Source organism: Pholis gunnellus, assembly GCF_910591455.1.
Source record: "Pholis gunnellus genome assembly, chromosome: 5".
Classification (NCBI taxonomy): Eukaryota; Metazoa; Chordata; class Actinopteri; order Perciformes; family Pholidae; genus Pholis; species Pholis gunnellus.
In genome coordinates, this window is record NC_136531.1 from 3,269,692 (window position 1) to 3,288,078 (window position 18,387).

An 18,387-nucleotide genomic window follows, 5' to 3' on the forward strand; every position below is an offset into this window, starting at 1 on the left:
CCATACCAGTTGGTGGCGACAATGCACCAACTCATTGTTTGCCAACCTCCAATAAACCTAGAAGAAGAAGAAGAAGAAGTCTACGGGTAGAGAAGTGTTGAGAGGCTTCCAGTTGATGTCGCTGCTCCTGGGCCGCAGGGTTCCGCTGTCATTCGTAAAACAGACTCACTACTTGCTGTCCACCATCATCACTGTCGAGGCCCGTTTTTGCTTTAATAAAACTCAGAACGATAACTGGAGTTATAACACACAACAACCGTCTTCGTTATTAGCGCAACTGGCCCAAAAAATACAGGAACCATGCCCGAAAGGAGGCCCTTCGTTCGGTTACCAACTGACGTTTACCCCGTCAACTACGGCTTGTGTCTGAAGCCCGACCTCATCGACTTCACCTTCGAAGGCAAGCTGGAGGCGCTCGTGGAGGTAACGGTTACGTTGAAACCCGAGCGTTTATAGCGTCATACATGGATGGATTATTTGTCTAGTCTGTGCATGGCGGAGGGATCTTGTTATGTAATCTGACCACAGCTAACGTTACCAGTAGCTAGCTAATATAAACCACTAGCTCATCAAGTAGCAACCTAGCTGACCTGTGTTGGCGTTAACGGTTAGCTGGCGGTTGGAAATCTAGCCAACCGTTTCACGAAGGGGGCTCTCGCGCTGGTTGAAGGAAAAAAATAAACATTTGTATGGATATGTCTGACTAGCCAGAAGCTAATTCATAGCTAGCTAGCACAACATTAGCAACCTAGCTGACCTGTGTTTGCGTTTTTAGCTAATGTTAATGATTAGCTGGTGGTTAATAACCTAGTCAACCGTTTCACCACGCTGGCTGAAGGAGACCCACGAATGGACAAAAATAAAAAAATGTATGGATATGTCTGTGACTAGCCAGAAGCTAATTGAAGCTAGCTAGCTAGCTAGCACAACAGTCCCGTAGACAGCAGAAGACTTGCACTCTCATGTTAGCTTTAGCCATTAGTACCGAGGACATTAGCCCGCTAACAGGCGCTTAACGTTAATGTGTTTCAAGAGCTTTTGTTTGTTGTATGCCAGCAACTTTAACCCCTTTAGTACACCAATGCATTGCTATGAATCACGATCAATTAATCTGTTTTAAGGTCACTGAGGTTGTCAACTAGCCAACTAGCTGCTAAGCTATAAGCTCACTAATGTTTATGCTAAATCATGGCAACATGTTGCCTCACTTACAGTGGTAGAAGAAGTATTCAGATCCCTTACTTTAATGCCACACTATGAGATTACTTCACTTAACCTTAACGTAACTAAAAATACACACGTATTAGCAGTAACATGTACTTAAGGTATGGAAAGTGAAAGTATTCATTTAGCAGTAAAATGTCAGTGTTATACTATTTTACATTATGTTTTTGAATTAATATTACTGCTGCAGTAATGTGTGTTAAATTTTTACTTCTAGATGTTTAAGGTTGTTGCTGATTTAAACTCTTTCATATACTGTTGGGTAGTTTGATATACAGTAATGCATCATTCTACAATAACGTGTTTGTAATTGTGAGAACAAAGTATTGGTCAACTTCTCAGGATTTCAAACAGCCCTGTGCATTTACTATCTGGTTTTTAAATAGTCTATTTAACATAATTAGGGGGATTTTGTCAGCACACAAAGGAACACTTAATCTTTCAGTTTAACCTTTAAAATCAACATATCTGGAGATGCATGTTGTTTTTTACCAAAAAATGGTTTTACTGAACTGGAATGATATGAAACATAGTAATCTGAAAAGTAACTAAACCTGTCGGATAATTCTAACCGAGTAAAAAGTAGAATATTTGATGTGTTAAGCGTAGAAGTAAAAGTTTGTTCCAAATTGAAATACTCTGGTGAAGTATAAGTACTCAGTAAACGCACTAAACTGTCCTGATGTTGAACATGACTTGTCAGTGAATGTATGCATGATAGTGTCTTCAGAGCAGCTCTAGTTAAGTTCAAACTATACTCTTTAAACAGTCAGTCTGCGTAATGTGAGGAATGCGTTTGCTAATGCTGGTTAGCTTTCAGTTGACTTAAGGTGATAGGCTAGTGAATCAGTTTGGATCCCTGAGGCTTATCTCAACAGTGGGTGTAGCTACTATGTAACTAACACATAAAACAAACGCACCAGCTTACTGTGACTGTATTTCTGAGGTGAAGTTGTGCCTCTAGTGTGTAAGTACACTTGTCAGCTGTGTCGTGGTAAACACTCACTCAACACACATTATCAGAGCAATCAAGATACACGGCGTCATTATATATATTATGGTCTAAATTTGCATTGCTGCTATTGGTTTTTCTTTCTGTATACAGCACCCTTCACTGCTGGGATATAAACGGCTTCCCTATCAAGAGCAGATCATGTTATGAGTATTACATTAACAATGATAAGATAACACTAACTCCAAGGAGCATGAGTCAAATATGACAAACAAAGCAGACGGCTGGAAAACAAAGTAAATAATGTTTTGCTTGAGCAGCAGTCCAAAACTCATAGAAATCCAGTTTACAAATGTTACAAAACAAAGACGAGCAGACTCACACCTCACACAAGACCTGACATGTTTCCTCAAAGAACCACTTCTACGATGACTTATCAAAGAGGTTGATGATTATCTTTCTGTCAATCAATTTATTGTTTCAGCACTAAGACATTGAAAGTTGGCGCCGGATGTTTTTGAGAAGTTTGTCTTCTTTTCTTTGGTGTCTTATTGGCTCCAGCACAGACATGACACCTAGCACAAGGCACGTATATGTGAGATCATGTGCGTATTACTATTTAGCATATGATCTCTATTAAAGCGGGACATATTCAAACGGATTTAGACCAACCCGACTGATAAAACATGCTGTCACGATTTGAATGTATTCAAACATTACGTCATTTAGATGTTTGCCCGGACTAAATGCAAATCCTCATTTCAGCAGCTCTTAAAAGTTGAGTCCTCCTCAAAGTTTATTTCACTCCTGTGCTTGCTGAGAGGTGAACATTCTTCACCAGTTTGGTTCAGTAACACCCATTTTCCCTGCGGTTTGTACAAAGCCTGGGTGAAATACAATGGACCGGAAGAAACCAAAGCAATGTGGCGCTTTGCCATTTGCCTGGCATGTTTCACAATCGCGGCCTCGCTGCCAAAGTGTCGCCTCCAAGTGTATCAAACAGCAACAGCAGCGTCCGGCCAGCAGTGCCGCTATTTAACAACCCTTTCTGAAAACTGTGAGGCTTCAAAGTGCGTTTCGCCCTCAATAAATCGGGCAGTCACATCCACATCACAAGTCAGAAGCCCCATAGTCTGTCTTCCTGTCTTTGTTTCCATCACTTTCTTCCTTTCCGCATACCCCAACTGGTTCTTTATGTGTGCCCAGTTTGCGGTTCAACCTCTGTGTGTTTAGCGCTCAGTAAGCAGATTCATTCCCGTCTCGGCTATCTGATGATCCGTCTGCATACACCGTCACAATGGTGGTGTTTTATTGGAGCTTTACACTTCATTCAAGCTTCACCTTTCCCAAACATGTTGGGATTTGAAATGATGGCACCGCAGAGATTATCGAGGATAAATTGTTGTTTTATGTCAATATTTACAGGTCACACAAGCCACCAATCAGATTGTGATGAACTGCGCTGACATCGACATCATCACGGCGTCCTTCGTACCGCAGGGAGGAGAAGGTGAGGGTCAGACTCTGCTTTTTACGCTCTTTTATTAATAATGACGAACATGTTGTTTGTAGGCATCTTGATTTTTATATTCCTGAAATAGTAAGAGTGAGTATTTCATGCTCGTGGTCTCGTGTCCTTTTCTTCTCTTTTTAGAAATTAATGCCACAGGATTCAACTACCAGAATGAGGATGAGAAAGTCACCCTGTCGTTTCCTAGTGCTCTACAGAAAGGTAAGAAGGGACTCCACTCGTCTCGGCTGTTGCTTGTGTCTGCTTTTCAAACATTATTGCACTTGAAGAATGAAATATTTCCCTCCTTTGGTTGTGGCTGAATTAACCCCCCCCCCCCCCCTTTCCTCCCCATCAGGCTCTGGCACGTTGAAGATCGACTTTGTCGGGGAGCTGAACGACAAAATGAAGGGATTCTATAGAAGTAAATATTCGTCCGCTGCTGGAGAGGTCCGCTACGCTGCTGTCACACAGTTTGAGGTGAGCTGGTGGCCTCAAGGAAATGCTTTCTTCTGGGAAAGTTGTGTGTGTGTTGCTTAACCCACTACTTGCCCGTGTTGCATCATAGGCCTGGTGGTCATGTGACTTGTTGGGTTTTGCCAGATTTGTCTTAGAGATGAGGCAATGTCTCAAATGTCGTCCTATTTATACGTATGTTTTGAAGATGTTTCTGTGAAAAAAACAAGTGTTTTTGAGAAAGTTTAGCTGAAAACCAGGTCATTCCAGTCTGGACTCTGACTGGGGGGCTCTCATTAGAACCTGCAGGGTATCCACCTGATGTTTACAGACACAGGTTTGTGTGTGTGCACAGAGATAAGTCAGAGAGAGAGAGAGAGACGGGAGGGAGGAGAGAGAGACACAAGAGAGAGGAGAGAAACGGGGAGGGGAGATGAGAGAGCGGAAGGTGAGAGACATGAGAGACAGACATTACACAGGAGGGAGACAGAGGCAGAGAGACGGGGGAGGAGAGGGAGAGAGAGAGGAGAAAGATGGGAGAGAGGAGAGAGAGACACGGGAGAGTGAACCATTGGAGTGTCGCTAACTCTACTTGTGATGGCGTAAATGTTTCTCATTAAAATGAGAGATGTCTGTTTTTGACAGAAATAGATATTAAATAATATATATTAGTATAAAATGAATACTTTGTCAAATAAAGTTCCGGTTTCTCTTTGATGCACCAATCCTAAAATCATTAACAGTTTATCAGTCCGGCTGCGTGGAACCAGATAGTTAGGAGGAAGCGTCGTCTGACCTTCGGAGTGTTGAGCTCGGCCGGTCAGACGAAAAGCGACAGAAGTAGTTTCATGAGAGAAGTTCAAGCCCAGCTCTAACGGTAAATAACGTATAATAAAGGATAATAAAGTATAATGGCATTACTTTTATCACCGAATAACAAGGCGAGAAATCTCATTCAGAGTAACTTCCTCAACACTACTTCTGTGTAATCTGTAGCTCACGCTGTGTGTTCAGGACGATGTAACATGAACTCCGGTAGCGACTCTCAGTGACCGGCAGCACCGGTTGGTTTGACGCCTGTGGTGACGGAGCCCAAAGTGGTAAATGTTTCAGGCTCCTCACTGGAAAACAAATTAAAGGCCCCTTTGTTCCAGGGCTGGTCAGTAGATAAAGTCATTGGCTCCGGGGCTTTTCATTTTTTAAATATAAAGGAAATGCCACAGCTACATTTGATGCTTTGAAAAAACAGCTGACAGGTGTTTTTCCACCTGTCGCAGATAAAACCGCTGGACCGCAGCGCTGCCTGAAACAAAGGGCGACAGGCCCGTGCTGCTCACACAGCAAAACGACTTCTGAGAGGACAAATAGCCGGAAGTCTTTAGGTCGGCGTGATGTAATGTGAAAGCTGTTCCACACAGGAGGACCAAATAATAGGTTGCATAAAACACAACAACAGTCTCTAGATGAGGCGCTCTCTCTCTCACGTCGTTTATTGTCATACGCACAGCAATTACAGAGATGCAGTCGTTGGACCTCAGCCTCCCTCCAGCAGACATAAAGTAGTGCAGAAGTTACAATGTAGGCATATTTAAAATGTAAAATAATATATATTTGTGTGAGACAGGAGTACTGTAATTGCAAAGTGAATAAACTAATGTAAACAGGATATATATATAATTGTTTATTTCATGTACCCCCCCCTTTTCTTTCCTCCTCCAGGCCACGGATGCTCGCAGAGCTTTCCCCTGTTGGGATGAGCCAGCGATCAAAGCCACCTTTGACATCGCTCTGATAGTTCCTAAGGACCGCGTAGCCTTGTCCAATATGGTACGAGTCACTCTGACCGAGGCACTCTCTGCTCACAAGTTTATGTGATGTCTGTCTGTCTTTCTCTCTCTCTGTCTGTCTGTCTGTCTGTCTGTCTGTCTCTCTCTCTCACTCACAACGTGTGAAATGCCACTACTGTACAGTCAGTCTTCCTTAAAAATAACCAAAAAACATGAGTTTGTTGTACGCAGTCACTGAACACGTTTGCAGCCAAATTGCATCATAAATCATAATCTGTCTGAGATGATTCCCCATCAACAGCTCCAGGCTAACGCAGCTCGTCTGGTGCTGACCATGAAGCTAAATCTGCTCTTTCTGATGACTGAATGAATATGAATGTGTGTTTATGTCCAATCTTGTTGTGTCAGATTGTGTGTATATAAATATATATATTATTATAGACAAATACTGAGTATTACAGACAGAGTGCAGCACCAAAAGGAAGGACATTAGATTATTATGTCCAGCAGCACTGAGCTCTGCACAGACGGATGCCAGTCAGCTCCTGACCTTCTGTGTCCACATACACACTCAGCAAGTCTCCTGTGAGCAGTTTAAACGTGAGGGTTTACACGCTGGGACAGATGTCTGCAGGTTCTTTATAGAACTACTGGACATAAACGTCAACACTGATACAAAAGGAAACAGTCTGGTGATTTATTACCACGAACACACACACACACACACACCTCCCTGCTGTCACTAGAGCACCCAATGTGGATTAATCCGCCGCTGAAAATAGTCCCCAACAAACTGCCAGACCTTTTCTCTGTTAGAATGAGCATCCCATTGTTGCACCATGTTGGCGGTTAAACTCATTCTTTGTTGTCGGTGATCACTGAACTGAACCTCTCCTTCACCCAGAATGTCATTGAGCGAAAGCCATATCCGGAGGACGAGGACCTGGTGGAGATGAAGTTTGCCACCACGCCCATCATGTCCACATACCTTGTAGCGTTTGTCATCGGTGAATATGACTTTGTGGAGAGCCAGTCATCAGACGGTATAACGGTACGCGTCTACACGCCAGTCGGGAAGGCGGAACAAGGGAGATTTGCACTGGAGGTGAGAACCCACAGCAGTTACTTGATGGTTTCATTTATACAAACTACAAACACGGCTGGAGATGAAGACAAACAACATATACCAGCATGTCGTGGTAGATTCTCTCCTGCATCAGCTTGATCCGTTCTGTCTCCTTTTAGTCTTTCTGTACAGAACACCAAATCATTCATACATTTTAAAATACTTTTCTCTTATTTTTGCAGGTTGCAACTAAGACCTTACCTTTCTACAAAGAGTACTTCAATGTTCCTTATCCGTTGCCTAAAATCGATCTCATAGCTATTGCTGATTTTGCTGCTGGTAAGTAGCTGCTGATTCCACATTCAGTACTTTTGAGACGTCTCCACTGAAACATGCTGAAAGTGAAACATCTGCCACTTCCCTCCACTCAGGTGCCATGGAGAACTGGGGCCTTGTTACCTACAGGTGAGACCTAGCTGCTGTTGGTTGTGGGGAATTAGGATAAATGTTTATGTTGGAAAATATAGCAACTCTGGGGAGTTAGTGTGTTTCATTACTTTGTGATTCATCTAGAAAATAACTTCAGAATGTTCCCTCCTTTCTTTCAGACACAGTTCTTGTTGCCGTTTTCTCTTTTTGGTTGACAGCCGTGATGGCTTTTTAATTGCCTTATGCTCAGCTCGGCGTGCTGCCACCTCTTAGGTATTCAGGCATGGGATTAGCGCACAGCAGCAGGCTTCATTCATCGGCCATCTTCAGCCACCTGCATGCAGGTTTTCCTAATAAACAGCCCGGGCAGCTGATGGTTGATGGAGGGAGAACCCCCCTGCTGTGTTCAGAGGAGGTGTCTCACTCACACTCTGCTGTTGTCTTTCCAGGGAGACGGCACTGCTAATCGACTCCAAGGACTCCTGCTCGTCCTCCAGGCAGTGGGTGGCGCTGGTGGTCGGACACGAACTCGCCCACCAGTGGTTCGGAAACCTGGTCACGATGGTAAGCAGCCAAAATCTCCCCAACGGCTATTTGTGAAACTGTAGAAGAAATGTTTGAAACGGAGAAAAAAGTTTTTCTGCAGCTGTGGGTGAAGAAGCCAATACTCAAAAGCCAAAATAGAGACAATTTAATACACGAACGTCCTCAAAAAAGGGGGAATGAACTCCCCAAAAACAGGAAAGTTACGCTGCCACCTCTTTACGTGGACGTCTCATCAGTGTTGATGGTAAATGTGGTCGACTGCAGTAATAACTTCCTCAGAGCCGGCTACGTCGACCGAGAAAGCTGATTTCTTCAGCAAGCGGAGCCGTGCCGGCGGAGCCTACATGTACCAGGATGCATTGCGTGCGGGCTCCTGCCAGCCATGTCCTCTTGCAGCCGCATCATCGGCCGCATTTCTTTATAAAACACTGTGAAATATATCCTCGTCCACAGCTTTAAATGTTTAAACAGTACCGGTGTCATCTTGTGTGTGTAAACAGGAATGGTGGACCCATCTGTGGCTCAATGAGGGATTTGCATCCTGGATCGAGTATCTGTGTGTGGACCACTGCTTCCCAGAGTACGACATCTGGACCCAGTTCGTCTCGGCCGACTACACCCGCGCTCTGGACCTGGACGCGCTGGACAGCAGCCATCCCATAGAGGTGAGCTGTGGCCCCGGAGGGATCCGCTCGATACGCCGGCTCACGTTGGGGGAAGAATGTTTTTACACTGCGATCGCTCCGCTGGGATGCGTTGTCTCGTCTTTACAGTTTCTAACGTAATTATGTCGATTTATTGAGTCTGAAAGGCTGAGAGGACGACTCCACAGCTAAGAAGCTGCTTTTAGAAGTAATTCTTTGTCCCGGTGCTTCCTTTCAAGGATCTAAAAGGTTTCTTCAGCTGATTGTTTGTTTGTGTTTCCATAGCGCTCTAATTACCTCTGAAGAGTTAGCGAATGAGTCCGCTGTCGTTTGATAAAGCAGCATGACGGTGATGAGGGCGGCTCGTCTAAACACCTGCACGCTGTTATGATTACAATGCAGAGGAGGAGAGTGAGAGCGTCTGTCTCCACAGCTGCTGATCGCTTGACGGGTATTAATTGGTGCTTTAGAACGTAACCATCAAAGTCGTGAACAGCGCTCTCTCTCTCTCTCGCTCTCTCTCGCTCTCTTTTCTCAGTTTGCTCGCGCCATCGCTCTCTTTTTCTCTCGTCCTTTTTAAAATGAGTCATAAAGCGACGGCAACGCCTCAATTTACTCTAAATGTTATCAAATAAAGAGAAATGTTCGTCTTAAAATGGTGCTGAATCAATGCTGGAGTAGTTCCTTGTTTTATACACAAGTTGAAGCGGTGGTGCTGTGTGTGTGTTTGACCAATCAGCAACAGCCATCCCTGCAAACTCCGCCCCCGAAGGTTCCTGAAAGTACTAACCCCCGACCAGGGCCTTTTGGGGGATTTAAAGGTTCTAGTCCCTGGGTTAGGTTCCTGCGGTCAGAACCAGCCGTGTATGTTAGCAGCGTTAGTCTGACTCTGTAACGTCTGGTGTGTGTTTGGTGCTCCAGGTGAACGTGGGTCATCCGTCAGAGGTGGACGAGATCTTTGACGCCATCTCCTACAGCAAAGGAGCGTCCGTGATCCGCATGTTGCACAACTACACGGGAGACGAGGTTGGTTTGTCGAACACTCGCAGTGTTGTTTCCATGTTTCCGTGTTGTTCCTCGAGGTTCACCTCTCACTCTTCCTGTTGTAGGACTTTAGGAAAGGAATGAACGCCTATCTTTTGAAGTTCCAACATAAAAATGCTTCGACAGGTAAGAGCAACGCTGCACACGTTTCCCCCTCGAGATGGAACCGCGGTGTTGAAATCAGTTTTCCTAATCCCTCTGACCCCGCCGGCTGTCTTCCACAGAGGACCTATGGGACTGTCTGGAACAGGCCAGTGGAAAACCCATCGCTGCCGTGATGAGCTCGTGGACCAAGCAGATGGGCTTCCCGATCATAGAAGTGGAAGAGGAGCAGGTGAGCGTCACCGGAAACACGATCCGACGCATCTGATGTCAGACATGTTTGTTCATCATCTATCAACTTCTCTCCTTCTTACTAAACGATGAGATTCACCGGTAGCAGTGACAAAGTGCTTGTCTGCTGGCTGGTTCTAATTTAGTACACACACACACACACACACACACTCTCTAACCGTGATGTTTATTTACAGCAAGGTGACGACCGCATCCTCAAGATATCTCAGAAGAAGTTCTGTGCCAGTGGACCACACAATGGTGAGTTTAAAGTCCTCGTGTTGTGTTTCTATGTGTTCTATTCTATTGTATGTTGAACTATGTTTATTATATATTATAATATACTAAACACACATGCTATATTACATTTTGTTACACTATGTTACTGCATTTCACCTGATACTATATCTGATTATTATGTCGTATATTTCTGTTATAATTCTATATTCATACAGCGCATCGTTACTTCATCATATTATATCTTTAGTCTGTTACTTCGCTGTAACTAGGAAATCGCTCCACAGTCTCCGCTTAAAGATTTACACGTTTCTATGTTCATCACCTTTCACACAGGAGTATAGAGTTATGCAGCCACGAGTAAAGACTTGTTACATTACGATGCCGCAAAGATGTCGTGTAATATAAACAAGTGATCACATGAATAATCCATGAATATTCTAAATGTTTTATTAACTACAACTAGAGATGCTTCGATCTGATCTATTGGCGTGATAACGACCACGTGTGACTGATCCACATTAAACTATTTCACCATCAGATCGCCATAAATCCTGTTATGCAGCCAAGACTTGTTGTTGTAATTTTTTGTTTTAATTGCTCTCGTGTAGTTTCTATTTTTTTAAATTCTGCTGTTATTATGTGTCTGATTTACATTTGCCATCCTCTAGTTATCTGTATTTATTTCTGTCGTAAACACGACCGGGTTTATCTCTCTCTCTCTCTCTCTCTCTCTCTCTCTCTCTTTGTTGTTGTTGTTTTTGTCGACATGTCTCATTTGCTGCTTGTCTGTTGTCCATCAGGTGAGGACTGCCCCAGCTGGATGGTCCCCGTTAGTATCTGTACCAGCGAGGACCCCAAATGCACGAAGCTCAAGGTTCTGCTGGACAGACCCGAGACGACCATCACCGTGAGCGGCGTCGCTCCCGACCAGTGGGTCAAGGTGAGGTCCCGGTCAACGCGCCTCCAGCAGCAGCTGCTGATGTTTCACTTCACAACAGAGCTTCCATCAGTTTTAGCTTTTACATCAGGAATGCAGGGATCCAACGTCACCTCTCCTGACACTGAGTCAGATGCCTGAACCGTCTGAGGAGTACCGGTCCCACGCTCTACATACAGTGATGAATAAAACCACTTTATGTACCGACTAGTGAGGATAGTTCCAGCTTGCCGTTCTCTTTCTACGTGGAATATTCATGCAGTCACTTGTTTATATTATACGACATCTTTGCGGCATCGTAATGTAACAAGTCTTTACTCGTGGCTGCATGACTGTATACTCCATAACTGTGTAAAAGGTTGTGAACATAGAAACGTGTAAAACTTTAAGCTGAGACGTCGCCGTGTTTGTCTCTTTCCATCCGTAGAAAGTTAAAGTTTGACCAAACGGGATCCGGTTTCTTTGAGCTGAATGAATGAGTCATGAGAGATCGGAGATAATGGAAAGTTCAAACAAAGTTCACAGACTGGAGTTCCTTTTTTTTTTTTGGGCAGTTGGGAGGAAGTGGTCATCAGACTCATGCCCATGGGTGTAATTGCTGCCGGGGATTCTGGGTAAAAGGGTCACGAGCAGCTCCTTTCTGTTTCGACTGATCCTCGTTGTTTAAATCTGAGGCCCGTTTCACGAAGCAGGATTTGTGGTCATCGAGGTGACTTCGGGGGTTGTTCAGTTTGATGTTGACAGCGCCGCCTCCTGACCAATCAGAGCTCAGTACGGGGATCGTAAACTAATGTTACACAAATACGAAGGAGTTAAAGTTATAATTCAGACTAAAAGCAACCGTTTATACAGACGTATGCAAAAAGAGAGCGCTGACAAAGAATGTCCGACTGAATGTGTAAATAACAGATTTATAACATCACTGCTTCATCTAGAGCACGATCGATCTCACTGCAACTACATGTGTGTGTTATGTTAACGAGGCTCCCAACTTCAGTCCAGAGCCACAGATCTCTTCTAACGTTCACTGAAATGTCCGAATTATTTGGGGAAGTTTTGCCACCACGACAATCCTTTAGTTGACTTAAACCTCAGGCATCGGGATGATGCTGGTTCACTCCCTGAAAGCCATGCTGGATAAGAGCACTCCATCTGAGAGGTAACACAAGCTGGAACTAGTTGTGACCCAGTTGTGTGTCCCTGCTGCTCACAGATCAACCCCGGCACCGTGGGCTTCTATCGCATCCAGTACAGCACGTCCATGCTGGAGAGTCTGCTGCCGGGCGTCAGAGACCTCAGCCTGCAGCCTGTGGACCGACTCGGCCTGCAGAACGACCTCTTCTCCCTGGTGACGCTCACGCACGCACGCACACACACACACACGCTGCTACACAGCTGCACACTTCCAGTGTAAACAAATACCGAATAGACGAGCGCAGGAAGAGTGGAAAAGACAAAGTGAGGGATGGTGGCCGAGGAAGTTTAACTCTTTTTTGTTTGTTTTTTATGTTAAGAACATTTAAATACATAAAATTTACAGTGATACCACTTTTTCCTTCCAGATGCTGGTTGTGAAACCTGAACTTGCGTATCGGCCGATATAGAGTACAAATCTGATAACAGTGCGTTAAAAAAAGTCATAGTTCCCATTTTCATTGCTGTGAAAACATGTCATTCAAACAACTGTGTGTGTATATATATATATATATATATTATATTTTCTCACCAGAAACAATTTTACAAGAATACCTTGAAACTGGGAAATACTGTGCGTGAAAGAAACAGCTCTTCATGTCAGAAATACAAGTCCGAGAGCTGTTTCACTGCACTAAGAATTCTTTGTTATTTAGACTTTAATTGTTCTGTTAGCTGTGAGTTAAGTTTTTATGATTTAAGCCTGCGACTGGTCTCGTATAAAATTGTATAAAACGCTAAATTTGTTTTCTAAAAGACCAGAAAAAGGTCAAACTTTCCATTTTAGTTATGTGTGTTTGGCCACTAATGAGATACGACTCATGATACGGATGTTATGATGCAACAGCTGAAGCACAGTGACGGACTCTTAACTCGTCCTCCTCTTCCTCCTCTTCCTCCCGTCAGCTGCTGTTCTGAGTCAGTGTGGTGAAGAGGTTTCATGAAGTTCAAGATTTAACCTTTAATGTTCATAAATCTCTCTGTTGACTTTCAGACGTTCTGATGATTCTAAACAGAACAGAAGGATCATTAAAAAGAAACTCACCGATGATCTACTTGAAACAATAGAAACGATCTGTGAAACGACAGGAAAAAGCGGCTCCTGACCTTGTTGTTGTTGTCGTCTTCAGTCTCGTGCGGGGATGATCAGCACGGTGGAGGTGCTGAAGCTGATGGAGGCGTTCGTCAACGAGCCCAACTACACGGTGTGGAGCGACCTCAGCTGCAACCTGGGGGTGTTGTCCTCGCTGCTGTCCCACACCGACTTCCACGAGGAGATCCAGGAGTTCATCCGGGACCTCTTCACCCCCATCGGCCTGGAGCTCGGCTGGGACTGCAAACCGGGGGAAGGTGAGGAGCGGCGGACATCTTGTTTATTTTAATGTTTTTGTACACGATACCGCTGTAAACTGAGTTTATTCCCCGTGTGATGAAGTATAACTTTGCCCGACCTGACCAGTCCTCTTGTTGTGTAGCGAGACAAAGACGATAACTTGGTGATGGTTTCCGTTCCTGCAGGCCACCTGGACGCCCTGTTGAGAAGTCTTGTTCTGGGGAAGCTGGGGAAGGCGGGACACAAGCCCACGCTGGAGGAGGCCCGGCGGAGATTCAGGGACCACGTGGAGGGAAAGCCCGTCCTGCCTGCAGACCTCCGGAGCCCGGTGAGCCGAACAAAACGCCGACCCGTGCATATTCTCAAACGACCCGTCGTGCTCTGCGTGTTTTTGTTTTGCGGTCGGTAAAATAGATAATTAACGAGGCTACAAAGTGCTTTACAGGCGTAGAAACGTCAGATAAAACCAACACAGGGATCAAAAACACCAACAACGTATTAAATATACGTAAACACTTTCCTTTAAAAGAACATTTAAATAAAGGGAATTTTATTCAGTTCAACATCTGACTTTGTACAACAAAATATTTCCAAAATGTGTCATTGACCTCCTCTTCTTGTTCCAGGTGTATCTAACGGTGCTGAAGCACGGAGACAGCGCCACGTTGGACACGATGCTGAAGGTAAGACGGCAGCGAGCGTGTTGGACTGTTTTACCCAAACGTCTTCACTCCGGCTGTGACGGTACACAGAAGTCACAAGTTCTTTATCGATTTGTTATTTAACCTTTTAATTTAACCAGATGACTCGATTAAGAAGTGATTTCATTTAGAATGACGACCTGACCGAGAGGCAAGTCGATACAACACATTAAAACACAGATACAACTACAACGTTAGACTGACTTAAAACATGACAAGATTTACAACAATGGAGATCTATGTATTGTTTTCCAGATATAATATAGTAATTAATTAGTTTATCTGTTTCTTTTCATTTATTTTGAGCAGAGACGCATCTAAGACGAACATAATCCTCTTTCTAGTCACTGAGGCAGCGAGTCGCCCACCGATGAACTATTTACATCGTGAAAAATAAGGAACCAATCCTGAACAAAAATCACAGCAGCCCCGCCCCTAAAGCATCCGCTGCTTTATGGTCTGTTTGACTCTAAATGGACCATCATTTACTAAATGAACATCATGCTGTATTGAAGAAGACTTGAAACTAGAGATTGAGACCATAAACTCATGTTTACAATGTTTACTGAGGTAATAAATCAAGAGAGAAGTAGTCATTTTCTCATAGACTTCTATACAACCAGAGGAGTCGCCCCCTGGTGGACACTAGAGAGAATGCAGCTTCAAGACGCTTCAGAACCGGAGCTGCCAGACTCGCACGCCTATTCGCTTGTCGCGTTAACCTCAAGTGTTGCTGACCGCGACTGTTCAACATGAATACATTCCATCGTATTTTTGTGTCCTCTTTTCGTGTTCCTAAGTTCTCCAATGATCTCTTTGGTTCTCTCTCATATATCCGTTCTCTGTCTGTGTCACTCCAACCTTTCAGCTCCACAAACTAGCAGACATGCAGGAGGAGAAGAATCGCATCGAGCGAGTTCTGGGCGCCATCTCTGCCCCCGACCTCATCCAGAAAGTCCTCACCTTCGCCCTCTCGGTAACTCGCCACCACGTTGACTTCCTGTTCGCTCAGTTTTGGTTTTGTTTCTGTCGCTTGTTGTAAAGTTCTGTTTTTGACCCAGTTTCTATTTCTCTATTGATCTGGACTTTGAGTCGGTTTGTAATTCAGTGCCGTTTTGTGGCTTAATGATTACACCGACGCTGTGAGCGACAGCGAAGGCGCTAACTACAACAACGCAATAAGCTCAATGTCCAAGTTTGACAGGATCTCCCAGCAGCCAGTGAGCCGCTGACTGCATCTCCTCAGCTAACGTCTCTCTCTCTCTCTCTCTCTCGCTCTCTCTCTCTCTCTCTCTCTCTCTCTCTCTCTGGGTCTTCTCCCCGACAGGAAGACGTCCGTCCCCAGGACACGGTGTCCGTCATCGGGGGCGTGGCCGGAAGCAGTAAACAAGGCCGCAAAGCTGCCTGGAAGTTTGTCAAGGACAACTGGGAGGAGCTTTACAACCGCTACCAGGGCGGCTTCCTCATATCACGGCTCATCAAGGTAAGAAGCCGTCCCGCTGCTCCTCCATCGGGTCACCTGTTGATGCGTCAGCGGACCAAACGGCTCTTTACCACTAATAACCACACAGCTATCGAGCTCGGTGGAAAAGCAGGAACGTTAATCATTCTGGTCTGTTCGTGTTGGACGTGAACTCCAGTGTCTGTTTGCTTCAAATTTGTTTTTCTTGTTCTTTGCAGCTCACAGTTGATGGATTTGCTGTCGACAAAATGGCTGCTGAGGTGAAGGTGAGAGTGCTTATTATTATGAATTAGGTTCATTCGTTTTTTGAGGGGAAAAAGGGGTTATTCCTCTATAAATCATTCCGTGTTTTATTTTCTGGAACAGATTTTTACATTACAAAGAACCATTTCTGACCACTAGGGGGCAGAATGACCTCACAGTCCTGATGTACCACATGCACCTCAGGTCCTACTAAAGATCCATAAATGACTAAATAACATATATAATAAAACAACTCCAGAGCTTCATGAAGTCTAAAAAGTCCACATTTAATGAAAAAAAAGATCACAGCATGCGTTTATCCACAATCCACATGTGTTGGTGTTGAATCACTGGTGAAAACAAATGTCCTGCTCTGAGTTATGTTCATTATAGAAAGTTGGTTTAATAGAAAATAAGTCTTGTCAAAATGTGATAGCAGACATGTTGAGGTTTCGATGTTGGGACCTGGTGGTGTTGTTGTTGTTGTTGTTGTTGTTGTTGGTGTTGGTGTTGTTGTTGTTGTTGTTGTTGTTGTTGTTGTTGTTGAGATCTCGACCGCTCCGTGTGTTCGTGTCTCTGCAGAGTTTCTTCGAGAGTCACCCGGCGCCGTCGGCCGAGCGCACGGTGCAGCAGTGCTGCGAGAACATCAACCTCAACGTCGCCTGGCTGAAGCGCGACGCAGACGACATCTCTCAGTATCTACTGCAGCGCAAAGCGCCCCCCGTCTGAGTGCCCCCCTCCCTCCCTCCCTCCAGCGCGGACCTTCCAGCATCATAGCTGCCTCAGCCCCCCTGACCCCCCCCCCCCCCTCCCCCCCCCCGACCCCCCCGCAGACCAGAGCTGGAGACCAGAGCGTACTTACAGCGAGCTTCATTACTCTAAAGAAACTGTACGAAAACAAGAAGGCAAAGCCAAGAATCTACCAACGTGTTGGAAACACACAGAGACTCTTTCTACGTTAACAGCATTGATTTCAGTCGGACCAGGAATGTAGTTTTACTCATTCTGCCCTCGAGCAGACGGCACCTCAGCATCCATCAAACACCACGACCCCCCCAGCTGATCGCTAACCCCGCTAACGCACCCCGTATGCACACCTCCCTCCATCTCTGCGTCGCAGCTGAGAAAACTGTGAACCCCCCCCCCTGCCCACACACACACACACACACACACACACACACTTTTATTTCTCCCGCTGCCACTCATTTTGAATGCATGAATTGTGATGTTTCTGCATTTGCTGCTTTGTTTACGTCGGTTTGTTTTCTGTACAAACAAATTATTTTGTTCCTATTTCTTTAGTTTCTCATTAAGTAACTCCCCCCCCTCCTCTCTTTCGGGCGTTGTGATTGGGTGACAGCAGAAGGGCAGAGTGGGGTTAATAACGTAGTGTGTGTGTGTGTGTGTGTGTGTGTGTGTGTGTTGTGTCCGACAGCACTGATCCTCCATCACTAATAAAAGGTTAAGACGAGGCGAGCAGCGCAGCATGGTACTACTTTGTAAACTGTATAATGCAAGTTTTTTTTGTTTTGTTTTTTTTGCAGACAATGTTATAACAAATGGAAAGGTCCCCCCGCCCCCCCACCCCCCCCAACACCTGTTCAGTCAGTTTGTATAGTTTGAATCATCAACATATTTGATCTCCTGTTTCTTTACCAGCCTCCAATGACATGAAGATATCGGGCGTTTTATGAAACATCGGATGCTGTGATTTACTGAAATGTTGAGATAATCGAAGACTCTTCGGGGCCTTTTTTGTTTCCTCCGTTGAGACGCAACATCAGGACTCTGATGAGGCCGGAGAGACGGATCGACTGGACTCCGCCGTCACACCCGGAGGCCTTAAACCGGTTCGACTGGTTCGCAGTAAATATTTAACACTGAAGTGAAAATAGTTGATTTCCACATAACGTCAAAATGTATCTAATGTGACAGATTATGCAGACTTGTTGAACGAGTATATCTATATAGAATTTACAATTTGATGTGGTTTTTGAAAAAACATACCGACCCGAGTCGTCCAACCCATCGAGCCCCCCCCCCCCCCCTCTCTAACATTTGTTGTTGTTTTTCTTTTGTTTCTTTTTTGTTTAAAACTACAGTTGGTGTTCATTAAAGTGAAAGGATTATAAAAACAAACCATGTGAAATATGATTGAGGTGTGAGTGTGTGCGCCTGGAAGCAGAGTTTTCATTCTGTCTCACGTTGATGATCATATATCTATATTTACATATATCTTTATCTACAGATAGAGCTATCTATCTATAGATATCTATCCGCTGAATT

At 44.7% G+C, this 18,387-nt stretch overlaps 1 protein-coding gene across 1 annotated transcript; it reads left to right on the plus strand.

Annotated features, from left to right (window-relative positions):
* The first annotated feature begins 101 nt into the window (after positions 1–101).
* npepps (aminopeptidase puromycin sensitive) lies at positions 102–18,231 on the plus strand. The gene is made up of 23 exons (XM_079159505.1): positions 102–423; positions 3,602–3,686; positions 3,831–3,908; positions 4,045–4,166; positions 5,862–5,969; positions 6,834–7,034; positions 7,238–7,334; positions 7,427–7,460; positions 7,874–7,988; positions 8,471–8,635; positions 9,536–9,640; positions 9,724–9,784; positions 9,883–9,992; positions 10,189–10,252; positions 11,032–11,171; positions 12,382–12,516; positions 13,493–13,712; positions 13,881–14,023; positions 14,322–14,378; positions 15,265–15,372; positions 15,724–15,879; positions 16,077–16,124; positions 16,684–18,231. Exons 1-23 carry the CDS (start codon positions 301–303, stop codon positions 16,828–16,830), a joined length of 2,622 nt encoding a protein of 873 aa, XP_079015631.1. The 5' UTR covers positions 102–300; the 3' UTR covers positions 16,831–18,231.
* Positions 18,232–18,387: the final 156 nt, after the last annotated feature.

Coding starts and splice junctions, on each gene's coding strand:
- npepps (XM_079159505.1), top strand. CDS start 301: ATGCCCGAAAGGAGGCCCTTCGTTCGGTTACCAACTGACGTTTACCCC. Junction 13,713..13,880: donor GGACTGCAAACCGGGGGAAG/GTGAGGAGCGGC, acceptor CCGTTCCTGCAG/GCCACCTGGACGCCCTGTTG. Junction 16,125..16,683: donor AAATGGCTGCTGAGGTGAAG/GTGAGAGTGCTT, acceptor GTGTCTCTGCAG/AGTTTCTTCGAGAGTCACCC.